Genomic DNA, 22608 nt, shown 5'->3' with positions numbered 1-22608 from the left:
ACGCCTTTTCATTTTACGGTAAGATTAGTAACACAACTCTATTGTAAAATGTAACACACATCTGCATTATTCCTTATGAGCAGTGAATTTACATATTGCAAGTAAAATTTTCTCCTAGAAATCGGTATTGAGTTCTCGCCAGTAGTGAATTTAAAGCCGCTACGTTCTCAACATGTTCCCAGTGACATGATTCCTGATTTATGTCGTCCGTTAGGAACACTACTGGCATTGTCTGTTAGGGTTAGGGGCATTGCTGTAACCTGGTATACATTTTTACAGATTTAAAACCTCTGGCATGCTTGTTCGAAATTCCCTAATCTTGCGAAATCCAGTTGAGACTAATCCCTGTGAGCCTCCATTGCAAGATAGACCCAGTCCAACACCTTGAAAACTGGCAAAAATAGCCTATTAACGCAAGGAGCGGCCAAAGCAGAACGAAACAACTTGGGTGAACTTTTACTTACGCCCATATCTATTAATCTATTTCCGTCTTCAAGACCAATCATCAAACACGCTAGTTCCGTGACTGTGCTCTTAATTTATTCCTTGCACGCTGACGTCACCTCAATGCTTCACCACGCAATTCGTGAGTAACTTATAGCAAACACTGTGGTAAGCCCTCGCCTTGAAAAGGGGTCAATACGAAAGAGGGGGCTTACTGGATATCACAACAACTAGTGCACATAAAAATAGATACTTGGGAATTTAAAAAATTACCAAATCGACACCAGTTTTTCATACGTCTGTCCTGTTATTGATCATGAGTTTTGTCATAACATTATCAAAGTGGCTGTGGATCCACGAGGCGACAGCCGAGTAGATCCGCAGACTACTTTGACGATGTTATGACGAAATGCATTGTCAATAACAGGACAGACGTATGAAAAACTGGCGACAATTTGTTTTTTTCGATAACAAATTGTCAAATTGTCCGCTCTCGTTCGTTGCCGCATTGCATAAATTATAAATTCATGATAATTAGCCAATGAGCCCGCGGGAGTTTTTGCAGTTATCGCAAAATTAACAAATTCACGTCAGTTTTTCACGCGTCTGTCCTGTTCTTGATCATGAATTTCGTCATAACATTGTCAAAGTAGCTGTGGATCCACGAGTCGATAGCCGAGTGGATCCGCAGACTACTTTGACGATGTTATGACGAAATTCATTGTCAATAACAGTACAGACGCATGAAAAACTGACGACAATTTGTTTTTGACCCTAACAAATTGTCAAATTGACGCATTGCATAAATTATCATTTCATTAAAAATATAAAACAAACAGCGGTGATAAACATTTAAAAAAAAAAAACATGCATTTTATGAACTTGACGTTTCGTATGCTAGTCAACGTGCATTTTCAAAAGTATAACCGTTAAAATTTTTTGGAAAGCTATTTATACTGTATCAATGGGGGTCTGGAGCCTAGACAGAAAAACATCTACAGTAAAAATTTAAGACGCTTCAAACGGAAACTGTCTGTAAAGTGAACAATGGAAAAGCTTTCCTACTAAAGTAAAAGCTCTTCACTCCTGACATTGGCATTCAATGCTGGCTGCAACTCCTGAATAAATAAGGTCTCCTTAACCTTACAATGGTAGTCAGTCTTGCCGGACACCAAAATGTCAAAATGGTCCCATTTGATGTTGTGACCGGTTGTTTTAACGTGATCAGCAATGGCAGAAGAGTGATCATGTTTCGAAAGGGCCTTGAAATGTTCTGTTTTCCGGTCGTGGAGTGTTCGCTTCGTTTTCCCAGTGTAAAAATCATTGCAGTCCCAGCAACTAGCTTTATAAATGACTTTGGATAATTGTGATCGGTTGAGACGGTCCTTGTATTGGAAGGAGGATTTGATGCGCCGGGTGTTTTGAAAAATAACTTTGACATTAACAAAAGAGTAGAAACGATTTACACAAGATTTTAGACGCTTAGCATATATGATTGCTGTGGAGACCTATATAGGGTAGTAAAATAATAACATCTTTTTGGGGGACAGTTGCTACGGGTTCATTTGGCTTGTTCTTGTTCTTGTTCAGGACGCATTGCTATTAAAAGTGATGATGCCCTGAGGGTAGCCATTTTGCAGTAAAAGCCTTTTGAGATCGTCGACAGCAGATTGTAATAATGAAGCGGTGGAGCAAATACAGAAGCATCGATAGGTTAACGTGCGCATAAGTTGATTTTGTATTTGCGGGGTGTAAATGAATCCCATTTGGTATAGAGTTCAGTAAATGTCTTCTTCCGGTAAACAGATGAAATGAAAGTGTTGTTTGGGCAGCGTTTAACTAGAAAGTCCAAAAACGGAATCTCTTTGGCTTGTTCAAATTCAATGGTGATTTTGATGCTATTGTGACGGCTCTTGAGGTACGTCAAAAACTCACTAGCAGTGTCTTTGCTGTCAAACATGGAAAAAGCGTGAGTGTCATCAACATATCTATACCAAAGTGTAGGGAGAAATCTGAGACTGTTAATTATCCATCTTTCTTCAAAGTCACACATGAAAATGCTAGCCAAAACGGGGCCTAAAGGTGACCCCATGGCAACACCATCAATCTGGTCGTAATACTGACCATCGAGGATAAAGTCGCTACTCTACTCTACTCCACTCCACTCCACTCCACTCCACTCCACTCCGCTCTGCTCTGCTCCGCTCCGCTCCGCTCTGCTCTGCTCTGCTCTGCTCTGCTCTGCTCTGCTCTGCTCTGCTCTGCTCTGCTCTGCTCTGCTCTGCTCTGCTCTGCTCTGCTCTGCTCTGCTCTGCTCTGCTCTGCTCTGCTCTACTCTACTCTGCTCTACTCTACGCTGTTCTGCTCTACTCTACGCAACTCTACCTCCACACTGCTCTGCTCTACTCTACTCTACTTTACTCTACTCTACTCTACTCTCATCTACTCTGCTCTGCTTTGCTCTGCTCTGCTCTGCTCTGCCCTACTCTACTCTACTCTACTCCACTCCACTCCACTCCACTCCACTCCACTCTACTCTACTCTACTCTACTCTACTCTACTCTACTCTGCTCTGCTCTGCTCTGCTCTGCTCTGCTCTGCTCTGCTCTGCTCTGCTCTGCTCTGCTCTGCTCTGCTCTGCTCTGCTCTGCTCTGCTCTGCTCTGTTCTGCTCTGCTCTACTCTGCTCTGCTCTGCTCCGCTCTGCTCTGCCCTACTCTACTCTACTCTATTCTAATTTACGCTACCCTACTCTAATCTACTCTACTCCACTCCACTCCACTCCACTCTACTCTACTCTACTCTACTCTACTCTACTCTGCTCTGCTCTGCTCTGCTCTACTCTACTCTACTCTACTCTACTCTACTCTACTCTACTCTACTCTACTCTACTCTACTCTACTCTGCTCTACTCTGCTCTGCTCTGCTCTACTCTACTCTACTCTACTCTACTCTACTCTGCTCTGCTCTGCTCTGCTCTACTCTACTCTACTCTACTCTACTCTACTCTACTCTGCTCTGCTCTGCTCTGCTCTACTCTACTCTACTCTACTCTACTCTACTCTGCTCTGCTCTGCTCTACTCTACTCTACTCTACTCTACTCTGCTCTGCTCTGCTCTGCTCTACTCTACTCTACTCTACTCTACTCTACTCTACTCTACTCTACTCTGCTCTGCTCTGCTCTACTCTACTCTACTCTACTCTACTCTACTCTACTCTACTCTACTCTGCTCTACTCTGCTCTGCTCTGCTCTGCTCTGCTCTGCTCTGCTCTGCTCTGCTCTGCTCTGCTCTGCTCTGCTCTGCTCTGCTCTGCTCTGTTCTGCTCTGCTCTACTCTACATTAAGGTCATTACTGTGTCTTGAATTATGGCTATGGACTTGAAAGCGAGTTGACAGTTTTTTTCAGATAGGTAAGATGCAACTAAACCATTGATTTTCATAGAGCGTCAAAAAGCTCTAGGGCAAGAATTCAGAGCTCAAATATTTACTAGAAGCAGCATACGGCATCACCTTGCCTGTGAAAGCCAGCATAACATTTTCGCTGTTTGTGGCTACAGTTGAACCTCTATTAAGCGGCCCCCTTTTAAGCGGCCAACCTTTATTTGGCGGCCAGCGGCCAAAGTCCGGGACAAATTGTCAGCTATAAACTGTAATGAAAACGTCTATTCAACGGCCACCTCTATTAAGCAACCGCGGCCAGCTTCTTCCCGTATTAAGGGTGATTTTGTTTTGTTTTATACCTCTATTAAACGCCAGGAAGATTTTAAGTTGGGCGTTTTTATCTAGACGAAGGTGAGAGAATGACAATGTGGAAACGTAATTGTTTCTTTGGCTTTTGATAACGTTATGGACCGGATTACAACCATCATTGTTCTACTTTTTCTCCACTGGCATTTTTTTTTTGCTTATATTTGATAAACTGAAAACTGGACCAAGCCCAACGCTGTTTTCGGGTAGTTGTCCCGAGAGTGGCCGCTTAATAGAGGTTCGACTGTATTTTTGAAATCACGCAAAATGCAGATACAATATATGCCAAATACAATCAAACAAATGGCCTTGCGATTCTCAACTGAATTCCTTTTTAGGACGCGTCATGAATCTCAGTCACTTTCCCAATCGGTTGCTAGTTCTTCTAATATATCTTGTTACAGTTACCAAACTGCTCGATCACTGGTTTCTGTGTCCATACAGTTGTTGCAAGTGATTCACTTTGTTCGTTTTGTTTTTTCCTCTTCATTTCGTTTCACGTATCTGATCTGCAGGAAGGAGCGGTGACAATTCACCGACTTGCTTTCGAAACATTGAATAAAATCACGAAAATAAAATGTCGATATCACGATTTTTTTCTGTTGTAAGGCGTGACCTTAATTTCCTTTGAGTTTGTTCATTGACTTGCCTGTTAGCTGGATTGAACTGCAAAGACCCAAACACAGTTCTTTAGACATGATATATTTGAATGAAAAACAAAACAAAACAAACCTCTTCGCTCTTGGAGCAATGAATCATCATACCTAGGAATGTCTAAAGTTCGAGAGACGAAGGTTTTGCTAGGAATGTAGTTTGTGCACTTAGGGTGTGTCAGTTGGAGTGTTTAAACTATTTAAGAACCAGGAGAAATTTTATCAATGCTCCACTGAAAAAGACAATGCGAAGTTGAAGTTCATGTCAAGCGTAAAAGCAACGTCCTGAAATATTTGCACTTTAGCACACCTGTTTATACCCTAAAGTGTAATGAATTAGACTTGGCGTCAGACTGACGTATCTCGAGATGATTACGTATTACCGAGCGACGTGTTTTCCGGTGCAACTAATTTGCGGATTGCCTGCTTTCTTAGATATAGACTTACCACAAATTCCTTTATCTTACTTTTCACCAAGAACAATGCTTTGAACCTTGCTACCGAGTCTCCAGAAGAAGTTCCAAAAGTTAGTTTTTGTGTGACTGGTAACACGTTCCACTGAGTATCGACTCTCGCCTGACTTGATCGACTTTTGAATCATAATAGCGGATTGTTGCGTTGGCTGTCGTGACTTGGATTTGCTGCCAAACGTGGAGTAGTCCGGATCGAGCTAATCACAGGAAATTCATCGCAATCATGTTCTGCCCAAAAAGACCTTTGGTTCTAATTGTGTAAGTCTGTTTTGGCAATAACCTGCATAGTCTGTGCCGTTTAGTTAAATTGGGATTTAATCCCGGAAGTTTGTGGTAATTGAAACAAACTGCTGGTTAGCAAGCTCTACTATCAACAAATCCAGATGCACAGAAGGTCTTGTTCGTAGCAAGGAAGTAAAGCCGGGTACGGGTCAAAAGCAGGCCTACTCGAAAATCATGAGGGAGTCATGATGGAGAAACAGTGTCATGCTGCACGTTCGCCTTCCTTCCATCATCTGTGACCTAATTGATTCACCACTGAGCGAATGGACAAACTTTGCAAATAACTTGTCTTCATAGCTCTTTAATAAGGTGGGCTGGTTTTACTCCGACTGTTTGCTGAAATAATAATTGTCGATGGATTGGTCCAATTTCGAGAACTACTACAAAAGAGTAACAAAGCGGGTGTGGATATATTTTTTCCTGTTTAATCAATGGCTGCACCGTGGAATTTCCGTAATTCTACCTTTCGTTTGGATGGCTATCTTCCCTAATGCATTCACCCTTCCGCGATACACTCTCACATTTAGGAGACGGCCTCAGAAAGCACAGCTCACAATTCAGAAGAGTAGTGGGCATAAGAGTAAGTTAGTAGTTGCCAATGACAAATTGACATCACAAAAGTCGACAGAAACGCCATCTAAAAGTGGTATTCTGGAACACTCTAGTCCTTGAACTCTCAGAAAATGTGCTCTTCGCCAAACAAGACAGAGTAATTCTGCGTGCAGTTGACTTTCCTCCAGGTGCAGTTCGGATTTGTAACTCAACACCTTCAACATGTTCGTTTAATATTTATTCATAATTCATACTCTCAAGTCTGAAATTGGCGATAAACACTTATCTGACAGATCGTGTGATAACCAAGAGTAATGAGTTCTCACTAATCTGCCCCATTAGAGAGTTGAGCTCTTCTGAGGAGGTTGCTTGTGACGGCTAGGATTTTCTTCATCGACGTTTTCAGGTAAGGTACTGTAGATTTAGACTTTTCTCCACTTTGTGTAAGTTCGAAGGAGAAATATACGAATGAGTAGCATGATTAAGATTCCTTTAGTTCACTGTCTTTTCTCAGCAATGCAAGCTTACAATATACATTCCCGTGATGTTTGCCTTGGTTGTAATCAATAGTTTATCGTCGCTGTCTTTCGTATGTAATGAAAACATACAAGGACTTATCCCTTTTAAGTCCTTCTGAGCTGATCAGACAAAATCGCTTTAGAACGATTGCGTGCTAAAACGGTAATCCCAAGTGAAGGATTTCATCACCATTCTCATGTCTTTCCTGTTGTACGGTAGAGCTGTCTGACAATCATCTTGGTAGATTAGAAAAGGAGAGGGTCTCCGGAAGACAGGAGAACAAACAAAAGACAGCATTACTATAAACATGAAAGATTTTATGGAAGCTTTTGGCACGCATCGCTATTGAGCACCCTCTTAAGCTAATAGATCAATCTAAATTCCATTGCTTGAAATCTGAAATTTTTGTCTTTCTATTCTTTGCTTTATCTGTGAACGGTAGAAATTGTTACCTAAAGTCTGCCTTCATAAATTTCACAAAAGACGCGTTGAAGATTTTTACGTTACGAACAATGGTAGTCCACTGATGCCACGCTGTGATTCATGTAAGTCGTGAAAGCATGCCAGTTGTTTTGGTGGAATTTTCATTTTGGCCCGAATGAACCTTTCTCACATGACAAGCCTTGGGATGAAGGTTTGCAGATAACTTTCAACTTCTTCCACAGACATACATGTAATGCTAAATGAGTTGTTATTTTTCTTGATTGCCAGTCTACCTTCTCATTTCTTTAAAGTTAAAGTGAGGATATTTTGACAGTTTTCGAGCTCTGAGCCTGCGTCGCTCTGAGCTATCTTATTCTCGGCAAAGGTACCGGTTGTCAGATGTGTGTCGGAGATAAGACACTAAATGAAATCTTACTTATCGAGCAATTCTAAAACACAGTGCCAGTATAACGGTACAATTTCCTTACAGCCACGATATGATTATTGTGGATGATACAGAGACCTATTCCCTCGGCAAGATACTGACAGCAGTCTTCAGAATGTCTACATTTTAGGGAATTCAACTGATAAACTATGTCTCGCTCGAGGGTCAGCATTGAGATAAAATAACTCGAGATAAACTCAAAACATCCGTTTTGCATGCAGGCAAGTTAGTATTAGCTTTCATCTCTTTGCGCATGGCACTTGATTTCTTACATGTTTTCTGTACTTTTCTGCTTTTGCCAGTTTCTTTGGTCAGTTCATAAATTTTTATCAGTTATTTTACATCACTCATTACCACGGCATAGCTCTGTTTCTGCATACATTAGTGGTCAGTCAAGAGGTCATTTCTTTATTAACTCTCGGTCAACTGGATCGGCACAAACATCACGGTTACGGTTTTTATGACTAATTGACGTTGCATCTTAAGTTAACTTTTAATTGCGCTAGTCTTTCTTATCTTTTTGGTTAATCACTTTTTTATTTTATCACGGGCTTCCCAATAATTTTATGTCTCATAATAACCTCATTGCTAGACGGTTCCAGCCTTCCAGGGACCTTTTATAATCAAAGGTGACTAATGGCCTCATTGTACATGATGCGTTCAGTGGTCTTCTGGGCAAATTGGCCCGGAGGCGTAGTCGAGTGTATTGCTCGTAAAAACCGAAAGCAAATTATCACAAGTCTATTGTTTGAGAAAAAAATTCTTTATGTGACAAAAAATGAATTTGATTAGTTTCTTTCCAATACAACTGAAACGAAAAGAGATTTAGCTTTGTAAATTCTGAAGTTGCCTTAAAGGAACAGCTTTACGGCGATTTTGCCGCATTTATGGTCTCAGTGGTGCTAAGTCATACTGTTATGACTGCGTCACGGTTTGCGTAGCCTAAATTTTTTAAGTTCGTCGTTTGTAATCAGTCACAATCTTCTGCATCCTTAACCATCCTTGTGTCTTTTTGGTTTATTGTTATCTCTTTATTGTTGTTCTACCTTAGTAAATTATCATTTTCAGGTTTCCTTCAATTTAAAGGTAATTTTGCATGTGGCCAAAATACCGTCACTGAGCTTCTTTGACTATCTTTGCTGATAGACGAAATACGTGTATTGAAATACACCAAGATGAAGTGAACTGCTGAAGGCGGAGCAGATTGTAATTACAACTTAGCTAACAAAACTGCGATATCAAACTCAGTATACGTAAGCTTGCATCATAATCCAACAATACACGCTCAAGTGTGCATGTGCAAAGTTAACTTGGCTTAGTTGTTTCAATTGGCAATGCTAAAAATAATTGATTCATGCTTTTAGCTGTGCATCATCGAGTTATGGTACACTTGGGAAGTTTGGAGAGCACTCAAGAAGCTAGAGTTGCTCGAGGTGCGGCCGACAGCAACTCTCGTTCGAGCCGGCTCCAAGCTTCCAACTTGCTCCATGCATAGACGGAGCACTCAAGAAGATAGAGCTCGATGATGCACGCTAAGGCATGAATTAGTTGCTAATTTTTTTTCAGCGATTTTCCATAGAAACGTCTGTAGGCTGTTTTCAGTTTGAGGTCAAAATCTTGTATATGAGTAACCAGTGAGAACACTGTTATTGGAGCGTCAGTACCCCAATACAGAGGTTTTTGACAAAACTAGAAATAAGTGCTTTTAGGCCTCCATAGATTTAAATATGCCTATTGTCTTAAAATTTGGACGTTATGCGTATGAGAATGCGCGAGTCACGTAACATCACGCAACATAGCGTTGACAATCACCAAATAGACAAGTACGCCCCAGGTAATGAAATTCATGAATAACTGAATAACAAGTTTCTACTTGCAGTCAGCATAACTTTTCTCAAGGAGAAATGCGAGGATGCGAGCCAAGACTTTAAAAAAATAATTTTATCACGTGATCACAAAATATAACTGATTGATTTTTTGTTCATTTTGTTGAGTCTTATCATACCAGTATTTCAACGTAATTTAAAGACGACTGCAGCGGTGTCAACTTAAATCTTTTTATGATGCATGTTTTCCTGAAGTACATGAACTGAGATTTCGCCGCTTTTCTTTTTAATTTTTGCAATAAAGCTAAATGGCGTAGCAACATTCTCTCCGACAATTTTTACTTGATATTCGTAACATAGGTACACCCTTAAGTGTGAATAGATGTAACAAGTTTCGTTCCTTCACGTCCTTCACGTTGTTGTTTTGAGGTTTTCAAAGCCCTCACGTTTTCACCGAATTTGATAATTTTCAATTGAATGCAGTCAATACTGCGCACGCTTTATGTTATGCACTTAGCGGTAAAAAATTTAAAATTTCCATCCAATATTCCAAATATTGAACGCCACTGAAATTGGCCCCACTTTGTACCAACGCATCTAAAATAATCCCTCTGACAGTGCTTGTGTTTGATACATTTATACTATCATAGCTGGACATTCCTACATTGCTTATAAGTCAAAAGAAAAGGGCAAAGTCCAAAAGCAAAGCTCTGAATGAGAATGCTGCCTGCCAGGTTGTTTTTCTTTGTACCAGCTGACATGTCGCGATTCCTTTATAGGATAACCATGCAGAATTTAATACAGTAATGGTCAATACGATAGTATAGTAAACGCTTGTCCGTTTAACTGGTCCTCAAAGAAGGAAAAACGAATCTCACATCAATGGGGTAACCCATTCAGCGAAACTCACGCCCTAGAAACGCTCACAGTCTGGTATTTCCTTTGTTTTTTCTCCAACCAAGTGAAAATCTTGATTATCCCTCACTGAAACCACAATTGTTTACAAAGTTCGAGTCTTAATTTAACCGCAAGACTATTTTGAGCCTCAAACTCCTTGAGGTTGTTACTTAGTTACTTACAGATTTGTTACATTTTTATACAATATCTCTTTAAGTGATTTCGTAGAGATAAGAAATTACGGAACTTTACACGATAACTGCAGCATCTCCAGCTAGGCTTGTTCTAGTTGATAAAAAAGATCTAGTTCCTCCATACCTGTGTAGGAAAAGAGAGAAAGTATCAGTCTTTCAAATAGAGTGGAAACTGAAAATGTAATGGCAAAAACATGTCGTTATGTTTTTACTTGCATTGAGTCCGGCATCAGAAGAATGAACGCCACGGAATTAATAACATTTCATGTCAACTTAAAATTCCTTAAAATAATGAGCTTGCTGGTTAAACGTGTGAAAATCGAGCAGCTATATTGGAAGGCCAGCGTCTTCAGTTAAATGGTTAGAGTAAATATGAGGCCATCCCATTGGTCGCCATGACTAGAACCCCTTTCAATTTGCTTGGTTGACACAATGCATGTCAACGCGGCTGCTGACAGGGGCATCATATCGGGGTTGACATTGTAAACTGCTTTCGCAGTCCATTCTGTATAGGGGGTTAATCGTCGAAATAAAGCGCTTTAGTTCTAGCCGTATTTCACAGTCGGAATGAAGTCCAGTCGCTTCACATCAACAGCTACACAGAAGGCTTTTCATTTCGTCGGCTTTCTTTAACATCCGTCGCGTCGTTCACCTAAAAAGTTCAGCTGAGAGGTAAGTTTTATCTGTAAGAAAGAGTAGTCCTGCAAAGAGTTCTGTGGTTCGGAAACACCTTGAGAGTTTTTACTCGCAGTAGGATCATTTTTATCGCCTGTTTTTACGTTACGATCATGATGTCGAACGTTACCGACGAGCCCAAGTATATGGTTTAAACCGCTTCTTGACCTAAGTGACACAAAACGGGTTGCTCTTAATTTTTGTACAAATTATATACTACGCTTAATTAAGCATATAATTGATGTATTTTAGCCTGGCTGTTACTACTTTATACGCTGACATCCTTTTTTCGGCTGTGCGTACCTTTTCCTGAGCAGTGAAAAACAAAACGTAAAAGGCGGTGAAACTCATAGTATTCAGTTACGGTCACTAAATTCCATCGATCAAGCTTAACCTTCACGTTGAATTGATTTTACGCGCATTTTCGAAAACATATGTGGCAAAGGATTGAAGTTTGCCCCCACACGAAGGTACCGTGAATAAATGTGATTGTTGTTCGTTTTAATCAGTGGAATTACGAGCAAGGGTGAAAGCAAATGGTAGTTGTATTCCCACGGAGAAGAACCCGTGCTTCTGTTTCGTAGTAGCACGTATAGTGCACTCAACGTAAAATTTTGTTTGAGGGCTCGTCAATCAGGCAGAAAGCAAGACCAAACGTAACTACTGGGTAAATTTAATTTATAATTGTCAGCCAATGTCGAGAGTAAAATAAACTTCATTAAATCAGTACAATGACAAGTAGGAGTCGCGATAAAGCTACCAGGGAATGCGAAAAACGTCTTTGCAACAGCCAAGAGATTTTTGGGTGATATTAGCTCATAGGATGGTACGCGCTTTCCGTCGAGGGCTTTAATCCAAATCGATTTGGACCAGATCACGTTCATATCAGGAAGCGAATTATCATATGTACTGCATGTTTCGTGCATAACAATCGTTTCATATAAAGAAGTGTTAATAGGTGTTTTATTCAAACATAAACACTCTTTACCTTATCCAGCCATCAAAGACAAATACGCCTTCGCTACTGATTTCATTTCAGTTGATTAGATTGACAAAGGTAATTAGCCTGTAGTTTGCACGTTGCTGGTTACACCGTCTGAAGATTGACTTTGAAAATATTGCGCATAGATGTATAAGTCTTAGAGCGTCTAAATAACTACCAAAAACAACGTCTACCCTTGCAAGGTTACTTGTGTATTACCTTTTCATGTGTTATAGCTCTGGACATTGCCAGGTTTCTACCTGAAATCTTGAACCTCGATCATTACAAGTATATATTGGAGAATTTGCGCAGAGAGGGGTCAAGAACTATTGGTATTCATAACACCGAAAATATATATTGAAGAGAAACACTGTCTAGAAATTCAAAGCATCTTGCAAGATACAACAGCATTGAACTGGTTAATATCAGCTCAGATACTGGCATCTAGTTCTTGTCCCAGTCGACCCCCAGTACGTAGATCTTAGTTGTGCTCCCTAGCCGCTTTACAGCTAACAGGAACTGATACATAAGCAGACTTTTAATTAGGGGTTGCGCCTTTCTCTAAAACAATTATGGCCGAAATTTTCTGTTGTCTTTTTCTCTGTTTGTGCTATAATCTGTGCGATTTAACTATTCAAGAGTTTTGATTTTCCACATCTTTTTTTTCTGGACCTTGAATCAAGCTACCTTCAAGAGAATTCGCCGATTGCCTGACGAGTTATTCCCAGTGGAAATAAGCTTCGTGGGGGCTTGTGCAGACATCCAGTTAAACAATATGCAATTATAGGTCAATCTATGAATTAAAAGCCAAAAACAAAGAGAACCGTCTCCGAAGGAATATTAGGCAAATTCCTCTCGCTTAGAGAAATATGAATTGTCCAAAATTGCTAGAGTGATCTATCTGCAATGGTATTTTAGAAGCTGTTTTCGCACATCTTTGACTGAAAAGAGGCAATTAGAAAATCCAGGACTACAATGGTTCTTAAAAGTTCCTGTAACGCGCTTCAAAAAGATTTCACTATCTGTCTATGGTAACGCAACTTATTCAAGTTGCGCTGATTTTCGATCATTTCAAGACGGTTCAGTCTCCAGTCGTTGACAGACTCGAACAACAACAGAGAGACCGCGTTTTTGCTGGATATAGTGAACCTGTTAAATGACCAGTTATTTTTGTTGTTTTCACTTTTTATGCGAGCCTCGAGTCGAACAGGAAATGTAATTAATGCGTGGTAAGTGGCAAGTTTAGGACGTCACTAGCCATGACCCTTCAATGACAAACCTCAAAGCTTTAATTAAAAGATCCGGCAATGTCTTCCATGTGTAAAGAATACTTTTGTACGTTGAATGCAATTGTTTACGTTAGTTTACCTGACAGATCTTTTTGGCCCCCAGCGTGTTTGTGTTGTCGAATAATTGTAAATTAGTTGCTTTGTTCAAAGTCAATCTTGAAGACAAAGTTAACTAACCTTCGGACTGAGACGCTTCGTTGTTTGGGCAGCCCAATTACTCAGTTTACGGTAAGATTAGACGTTTGGGTTATTTTGTAACGTTATTTTTAGGCCATAACCTTTAAAGGATCTTTAATCAGTTCGAAGCAGCGAAATCGCTGGGAACAATGATAGCCAGTTCTCGTGTTGAGCCCCAGGTCGTTCTCTAGCGAGCGCAGCTCGACAGCGTGGTGGAACTGATTTCGCGTGGCGTTGATGGCATTAGACGACAGAGATGTCATTATCATATAGTGTGTACTGCAGTCAACATAATGCAAGAAGCATCTTGAGCTACGTGGCTTTGTGTTTGGCATCTTTGTGTGGGTGGAATCAGCTATTTAGCCTATAATGCTTCACTAAGACTCACTGCACGTCCACTTGCAATTAGCCTAAGCAAAGCCAATGGTCCATACGTTGTTACAGAACCTCCTACAAGCTGTTGGTTGCAAGCTCGTAAAATTAACTTGGTTATATTAGCCTCTTTCCATAGACGACTTGGTATAATTAGCATTACCTTGATGAAGTTCATATAAAAGGTCGTAAAAGTTTTTGTCTGAAAAACTTGGTATGACGTTGTTCTTGGTGAGCTCAGTTTTAATCGATCAAGCATGTGCGCGATGGTTTCAAAGTTTTCAGTTAACCGTCAACACGTCTACAAGGCACAACTTCGGCTGCTCTCTATTGTCCTCAAAAACTGAACAAGAGACTACTTGAATAAGATCGATTTTTTTTACAACTCTCGTCCAAGTTGACATTGCCGCAACTGGCGATTTGCCAGAAAGGAAGAATTTGTTCGTTTGCGGGGGTTTAATTTTTTTTTTTGATGTCAAATACTCCAGCGTGGTGCACCATCATTAGTAGCATAGCTCGTTTTGGCTGTTTACGCATTTCCCAGGCTCGGTGTTGCTAGCAAATTGCCAAGAATGTGAGTCATCAGATGAACGAATGGACCGAAACGAACGTAATCTAAGATAATCTTGACCTACGGTGCGCAGTGCAAAGGACCGGCTAAAATGGTATTACTGCACCGGCACTTTACATGATAAATGTTGTTATCATTAAACCATTACCTAAAATCTGGGTCAGGTGTCGGAAAATTCGTACCGTTATGATGTATTTACTACCCCGGCAACCTAAATGGTCAGTGGACAATAAAAGCGAATAAAACTTCCAGAGAGCACCCTTACCATTCAAAACAAATTTACTCTCATACTCTCGAAATCGTGAACTGTCAACTGCGACCTCGTGGTGTGTACTACATAGATATATATATAGCTTCTATGATCAGTGATTTTCAGTGATAATCAATGTGAGTAGAATTGAGCTCCGTTCACTGATTACAGTCGTTTCAGATAGTGTCTCATCATCCTCGGACCTAGACATCGGTTTGGTGTCCAGGGTGCGGCTTTCAAATTTCTCTTTTGCCAGTAGTTTTGTGGATTAGACTCTACCCCGAGGCTGTAAACCGACTAAACACAGTCACTTCTAGAATGTTACCGATCAAGTTCCGATAGCTTCCTGAGGTTATTTAGCTTGGCATTAGCATTTTGCTTTCCCGCTTACGAATTGAACACAAGGTCGACGGATCCATCAGCTAATGATTATTAACAGTGACACTTTGCTAGTTGCATATTGCCCTTGAAGTATTTCTGAGATCTCGAGATAAAGGATATTGCGTTCTTGTGGGAAGAGCATGTGATTGTGTCTTCACAGATATTGCTTTAAAAGTTGTCATCTGTATAGTTTGTTTCATCTGTCGACGATCCTTTCATTGTCAGTGAATTCAGTGAACGACGACAGGAGACTGGCAGGACAGTAGAGACAACATTTTCGTTCGAACAAAGCCCCGTGTAAATAGATTTTCATAACAAGTGACCTGTCGACATGTTGTGATTATGTAAGGAGTCTGATTTTACTGCAATGATACGTGCTTCAGAAAACTGAGCATTATCGTAAGTAGATCATAGCTAGATAACAACAAAACCAAAAATAAAAAGTGAATTGTCATTCGCTTCTCTGCGGCTAGTGACCGTTGGTTAATTGCTCAGAGCCTTTATCCTTCATTTAATCAGTTGGACTTTATTTTTCTGCAGCCTCCCTTGGTTCTATATAACTTCAAGACAGGTTACAGACGGTTCGAATTGATTGTCCTCTTGAGAAAGGTTTAGAAAACGGAAATTTTTGGTTATCGTGAGAATGACAATAATTAGGTTCTCACTTCACACCTTTTTATAGTCCTTGCGGCTCTTAAGAATCCGTTTAATTCACTTTTAATAGCGTGTGTAATTATTGGGTAACTTCCGTTTTGAAACGAATAAATAGACCTCCTAGGGAGTTCCTATACTTATAGCCTTTTGTCTTACAACGGCTTCTGTTTATAAGTTCAGATAACCGCTGTGATGAACACTCAAGGGGCCTATGCTAACTAATCCACACCTTTATAAAATATATAACTCTATGTCAGTGAGATACGAGCTTTTACAGCACGTTCAGAGGCACTGATGTTTCTCAAGGTGCGTTGTTCATCAAGAATCCTGTTCTTGGCACACACGAAGACAGATCACGTCGCCACTAAATGTTTAGGATGAATTCTTTTCATTGTAGGACGCCTGTGAAGGTTGATTGTCTTTGCGTGTGTTGTTTATAAATTTCGCTTTAACAGTTGAAGCAAGGGTTCGTGTTCGGTGATGAGTGTTGTTAAACCACTGCGCAGCTTCGCGCTGTTGACCCTCTGATCTTCATTCCGGGGGTTAACATAAGTCGCGAGGCTTTTTATGGAAAGTAAGCAAATATTGGAACGTGATACGACAGTTATTTAATTTGCTTGACTGAGATACAATATAAGTGCTGCGATTTTTATCGTAAATTGTTTTGAGCATGCAGCTTAGGCTTATGTGAGAATTTTTTGTGGAACAAGGAAGATTTGCGCAGTAAACCGGTGCTTGTCAAGACTCGTTTTAATAATTCAGGTAACTTTACAGAACGAATTTTGATCACTACTTGAGCCGACGAAATCGTGCACACTGCTTAGAACAGACGTGTTTAGATTAGACATGATTTAGGACGGGAAGTCAAGATTCTTGAGCTCAAATGCCGTTTATCTTGGCTTTTATCTTTAGAAATCACTTTGCTAGATCGGATTTAGATATTATAAAATCATTCCTTATAAGCCATTTAGTCATTGAGTTTGTTTCTCCTTCTCTCAAGGAGTTCGTGCTTGGCATGAAAGATGTTGATCGCTCGGCTGTGGTCTTTATTCTTTGGAGTAACGATATGCTTGGGAGTACCGTCCCTTTACACGGATCACTCCACAAACGCCAAGCGTTCAGAGCTATTTCAGGCGGCAGAGCAGTCCATGTTGCAAAAAATGGGCCTACCATCTCGCCCCAGACCGACGAAAGGATCAAAAGACAAAGTACCTCAGTTCATGTTCGACTTGTATCATAATCACATCAATGATCCTGAGTGGATTTCGACCAATTTTAGAAACAAGGGAAAATGGACCTATGCCAACACCATCCGGGCATTTGATCATGAAGGTGAGTCAGTATTCAATACACAGAGTATTTAGCTTGGCAACCTGTCCTTTGTAAACGTGACAACGCGGAGACCAATGCAGTGTTAGTCATTTTCCTCCTGTGTCGTTTTTCATGAGAACAAGTGTTGACTCTGTTTATTTTTGTTTGTACAAAAGGTTACCAGCTGCCTGCTCCAGTGTCGGGATTGCCTGCAAACAGATGGAATCTCTTCTTCGACATCGCCTCTCTTCCCAGCCACGAGACCTTAAGAGCAGCAGAGCTTCGTTTGACGTTTTCAAATGTAAAGAACCATACCAATGAAACCGAAAAGCAGCATCGTGTGAATGTATATCAAGTGCTACTTCCGGGAACAGCTGGGCATCCTACCATAACCCGTTTGATAGACACGAGAAGAACAGCTGCTCGAGGATTGGAGAGTTTTGACATTAGACCTACGGTTCAACATTGGGCACTTCATCCAAACGAAAATTTTGGCCTCGAAGTGCACATAGCCGCGAATGGAGATTCACCAAACATTCACGTACACACTGACGAGAGAGCCACTACTGACAGGAAGCCGCTTCTTGTCACGTTCAGCCACGATGGGGCGCAACACGTTTATCGTCGTCGGCGTAAACGGAGAAGTACGGGCAACCGTCCCGCAACAAAAGAGAGTAGCTACTGCCAAAGGCTTCCACTCTATGTGAACTTTGTTGAAGTCGGATGGAATGACTGGATCGTTGCACCACCTGGGTACAAGGCATTTTACTGCAATGGTGAATGCCCATTTCCCATCGCTGATCATTTGAACACCACAAACCACGCCATAGTGCAGACCCTAATGAACAGTGTGAACGAAGATTTAGCGCCGCGTGCATGCTGCGTGCCCACAACGCTGAATCCCATCAGCATGCTCTTCATGAACGAGCACAGCAAAGTGGTGCTCAAAAACTACCAGGACATGGTAGTAGATGGATGCGGATGCCGGTGAACGGAAGGGATGGAAATTTTACATCCTGGATGCTTAAGATGTTACATTGCTCCTATGTTAGGACACAAGACGACTTTCTTACCAAAGAGTTCAAAGTCAAATGAAGGAACCATTCAACCTTTGGTTGAAACCTGCCGTCAGTCAAGTCAGGATGCTGCGGCAAGAACCAACTGACCAGATGCGTGGGACACATCAATGAAATTGCACGTGTATTGAAAAGCCGGAGAATTTATAAATACATCGGAAAACATATGTACATAACGACTGTCGACGATGAATTAAACGTTGACTAAGTAAAATAGAGATCAGTGAAATTATGAACAGCAATGGATAGAACTTTGATATCCTAGGTCAAAGTTAAAATAATAAATGGATTTTGTCCATTTGTTTATATAAGATAGTAAGATTTACCTTATATTCGACGTGAATATGAAACGAAGGTTATCCCCTATAGTAAATTAATCCGTTTCTTGGAAAGAAATGATGAAAACAGAAAGATTGTTTTAAACCTAAGTAAGGTTGCAGTTATCAATCCATAATTTGTCTCCCTTGTCCCAAATACCATTCCTTGCCCCCTATGCCAACTAATAGTCCTAAAAGTACATGTCGTTATAAAAAAAAGACAGACTGGTGACCTTAGTTCAGTTAACTAAAATAATGTATCATATATTTAAGAGACGGAGATAGTATTGTAATCCGAAAGCCAAGAACTGTATTCTTTTAGATTGTGCATCTATTGTGCGTCTCTTATTTAACACCAGGTAAACTCGAATTAAAACGAGATTGACTAGTTAAAATAGGAATTGACCAATAATTGCGATGTATAGTTTCTACTTTTAGAGTCTGTGATGGCAAATACCTAAATTAAAATGAAGATTGATTAAGTCAGTTGGATGAGGTGTGACTCTTGTGATGATGAAATGGGCGCATGTTAAACATCAGTCAGCTACTTTTTGACCGACTATCTTGGGGTCCACTCCGCGGAGGCTTGCTGGAGGTCCCGTGGAAGAAATTACGTCTCATCAACATGATTTTGTTATGGTATCTAGTTTAATAGGTTTTGACTGCAGGAATGAACGCTATTAATCCATGGAATGCAACTGGGTCTACACGCTTTTAAGCCGGGCACTAGCCGGCTTTTGTTAATCACTCGCGTTATGCTTAGCCGCTAACAGAATTTGGCACTGTCAAGTCCGATGTGTTTCAACATCTGACCATCTGTTTATTTCTTTTGTTCTCGAAGCTTTTCTGCTGTGTTTTCTTTTGGAAATTATTTGATTTGTTATTATGATGGATTTCTCATTAGCACTTCTCGCGCCCACTATCAGTAGTTAATTTTCGGGCAATTTGCTTTGTTGTTAGCGGCCTTTGCGGCTTATTTGTAACTGGAGGCTATTTACACCTCCTTGAGTGTTTCATAACGCTGTTACTAACCGACTTTTAATTACTTTTTGTGCAATGGGGCCTGAGCGCTTCAAGCGATTCGTTGGGTACCAAACGGATCGCTTTCCGATTGTATTTTACCGACGGCAATGACTATTCCAGACAACGAATTGTCATTGTCTGATTTAAATACTCCTTTAATTAAAACTTTAAATTGCTCTTGAGGTGCCGGTTTTATGTTTTGACAGCAGTGGACAAGCCTTTTCTTGTTGTAGCTGTCAGAATCGAGCAATTTTCTTATCGAACAGCCCCTGTTAGCTCCCATCAAGATTGCTCCCTTGAAGATGAAATTGGCAATAGCTAAGCTATTGAGGAAGACTGAATTATTCAAGTTGATACCCCATGCAAAGAGTGACAATTTCGCGGGAGGTAAAACAGTAACTGAGTCATGTGTATTCTTCTCCGGCTTTCATTATTTGCAATTCATTCGTAATCAACTCACACAGGAGACCAAATTGAATAGAATCTTAGCGGCCTCTCACTCTGCATTACATAACTTGAACTACCGGTGTCCCTCTTAAAAAAGCCGTGACAGAACCCGTAATTTCAGTACGACGCCCACTTCAAAGTCATGCAGCTGATAGCCAGCCTTTTCCAACTCGGCATAGTGCAGTCATCAGCCAAGAAAGAAATGCAAATATCCTACGATATTCGTATAGCATCTCGTTTTAGTCCCACTGTGAGAGTGTAACGAAGCCCCAACTATGCGTCAGTCAAAGGTCACATAAAACTGCTTCATAATACAGCCGTTTTCCCGATTAACCTTCGCTAGCAATTTCTTGGTCGCTTTAGTTTTGCGTCTGCTAATCTCGTAATTGGCCCAAAATACTTTAAGTTACCTTCTCTGTGACTGAATGAGAGCAAACGTGCTGTCTTGCAATCCTGGTGCTGGATCAAAACTTCGAACACCATTTGTAACTTGGACGCTTTCCCACCCTTGGTATACCGGTTGCTGGATTTGCGGTAAATTCGTATAGTTTTCTTGAATCATTTGGTTTTCGAGCAAACTTCGAGGCAATCATTACAAAACTGTCCTAAATCTCTCATATGCACGCTGCAATGACTCTGTAATACTTACCACATGCAGGTCGACCTTCGGTAGGAGAGCATATCGCTCTCCAATAAAACGAAGGGCAACCCAGTGATGGCCAAACCATCAAATTGAGCAGATGATAATGGAAAGGACCTTAGTTGAACGAAAATTGAACGGAAGAAAACTGGTATTGCTATTGACTTTTGTGGCGTACTTGACCTGTGAGCAGAGTCGCTTGAATGTTCCATAGCTAATAGATAAGTCGGGAAAGTCACCTGCTTTCCTGGCTTATCTATATAGGAAAGATCGAAGTGATTCTGTTCGTAGGGTATAGGTACGTGTGGTTCCAAGGGCAGACTAAACGGGCTTGCTAACTGACTTTATCACATGATTACCCATCAAGCAAACGCGCCGAGTCACCGCTAGAGCCTTCTAAGTCTTCTATGATCAAGACGGCATCCAAATTTCTTCTCACTAGTTTTGCTCTCAATTTACAATCTTTGAAAATTGCTTCAACTTCGCGAATTAATGAAGTTTCTGAATTATATACGTAAATTTTTCATCGTTAAGGGGTTTATGCCAACATAATTCGACTTTCTATGGCCTTTGATTGTTGATGTCAAAGTGGCTCAGGGCGACCTGTAAATCTTAGAAACTTCAAGCTCACTGTCTAACTGTTTAACAGCTCGACTCGTAAAGAAGTTACGTAACGGTTTGTGTCGTTTGTGATCCGTGTTAATCTTCTCCATACCAAACCATCCTTGTTCCTTAATGGTTTATTGTTATCTCTTTGGCTTGTTTCCATCTTAATAAACAACTATTGTTAGGTTTTCTTCAATTTAAAGCTAATTTTGTACGCGGCCAAAATCACTCAAAATACCGTGACTGAGCTCCTTTAAATATATACAGCGATAAGAAATATAACTTCGAGGTTTTGAATCATCACATTTATTGAATATCTGGACCATTTGGTCTGAGTTGTTTACGCATCTAGGATTAGCATCAGTTTTCTTTTTGTTGACATATCGTTGGGGAGGCTTTCTTCTTCTTCTTTTTTTTTTTTTGCTCCTAGTTAATCGGTTTTGGAACAAACGGGACCCGCAGGAAAAAAATATGCACGTATGCCATCGAGAAAAGTGAAAAAGGAAATCCAATTAAAACAGTGTTTTTTTTTTCTTAACGAAAGCTTCAAATCAGTTGTTACGCAAGGTCTTTCTTTTTTTTTTTTTTTTTTCGCAGAGATATAATTCCTACACCGTCAGAACTTACAGTTACCTTTGCCGGAGACGCAATTTTGGAAGAGAGGACTTTTCTAATGACTATTCTAGCTAAAGTCGAAAAAACCCACAGAGCCAATCTCTCAACATAAAGCAAAAAGAAGCCAAAAGCTTGAAAAAGCGTGGGATAGTCACGTGCGCAAAGACAGTTTTCACACCTGATAGGCCAAAAATATCTCTCAAGCTTCTGCAACAACTTAAAAGCTCAACGGAGCCGAAAATAAATCAAAGACAATACTTTTGAATTTCAATAGATTCGGTCGCCTGTTAAGCTGCGAATACCTATGATTTGCGCTATGTTCAGGGGCACCCAACGACCGTTTTCTCTCTAATGCTGTTAGATGCTGTTTTAGGCTATCTGGAGTACTTTTAAAGCTCTGTAGGTTAATTTTAGGTTGCACTAAAAAAAGTTTATCTGTTCGGATATTCTAGGGGAACTTGAGTATTCTCGAATTTATTAGGGCTTTTTTGTCCATTTCCCGAAAACCTTAGGTCTTATCGCCTTTCCGAAAATGATAGCTGACCTTTTTTCGGTACTCAAAGCGACATTTTTAACAGTCCGAAAACAACAGACATTAAATTTCTCATGTCACGAAAGTTCGAGGTGCCAATTCTCTCAAGAAAATCAGAGGGGATTAAAAGCCTTCCGAACAGATTATTTACCGAAACGTTCCGTTGGGTGCCCCTGTATGTTGAATAACAGAGGTTCAACTGGTAGCCTGAAATGTCAGTCATCTTTACCTCC

General features: G+C 40.5%; 1 protein-coding gene across 4 annotated transcripts; it reads left to right on the top strand.

Moving 5' to 3' along the window:
* Positions 1–3606: 3606 nt before the first annotated feature.
* Positions 3607–21240, top strand: LOC145485166 (bone morphogenetic protein 2-like). Of its 4 annotated transcripts, none has more exons than XM_081463866.1 (3): positions 3607–6559; positions 16809–17140; positions 17296–21240. In XM_081463866.1, exons 2-3 carry the CDS (start codon positions 16831–16833, stop codon positions 18108–18110), a joined length of 1125 nt encoding a protein of 374 aa, XP_081319992.1. In that variant the 5' UTR covers positions 3607–6559; positions 16809–16830; the 3' UTR covers positions 18111–21240. The 4 variants fall into 4 exon arrangements, with proteins under 4 accessions (XP_081319992.1, XP_081319991.1, XP_081319990.1 ...); XM_081463865.1 differs by having other exon boundaries at positions 3607–11129; XM_081463864.1 differs by having other exon boundaries at positions 3607–16114.
* Positions 21241–22608: the final 1368 nt, after the last annotated feature.

This window comes from Orbicella franksi, chromosome 4 (assembly GCF_964199315.1).
Source record: "Orbicella franksi chromosome 4, jaOrbFran1.1, whole genome shotgun sequence".
Taxonomy (NCBI): domain Eukaryota; kingdom Metazoa; phylum Cnidaria; class Anthozoa; order Scleractinia; family Merulinidae; genus Orbicella; species Orbicella franksi.
The sequence above is the reverse complement of the archived record's forward strand: the minus strand, read 5'-3'. Positions and strand labels throughout refer to the sequence as shown.

Excerpts from the sequence above, each read along its gene's own strand:
- LOC145485166 (XM_081463866.1), top strand. The coding sequence starts at position 16,831 with ATGTTGATCGCTCGGCTGTGGTCTTTATTCTTTGGAGTAACGATATGC. Across the intron at positions 17,141-17,295 it reads CCGGGCATTTGATCATGAAG|GTTACCAGCTGCCTGCTCCA; the intron begins GTGAGTCAGTAT and ends TTTGTACAAAAG.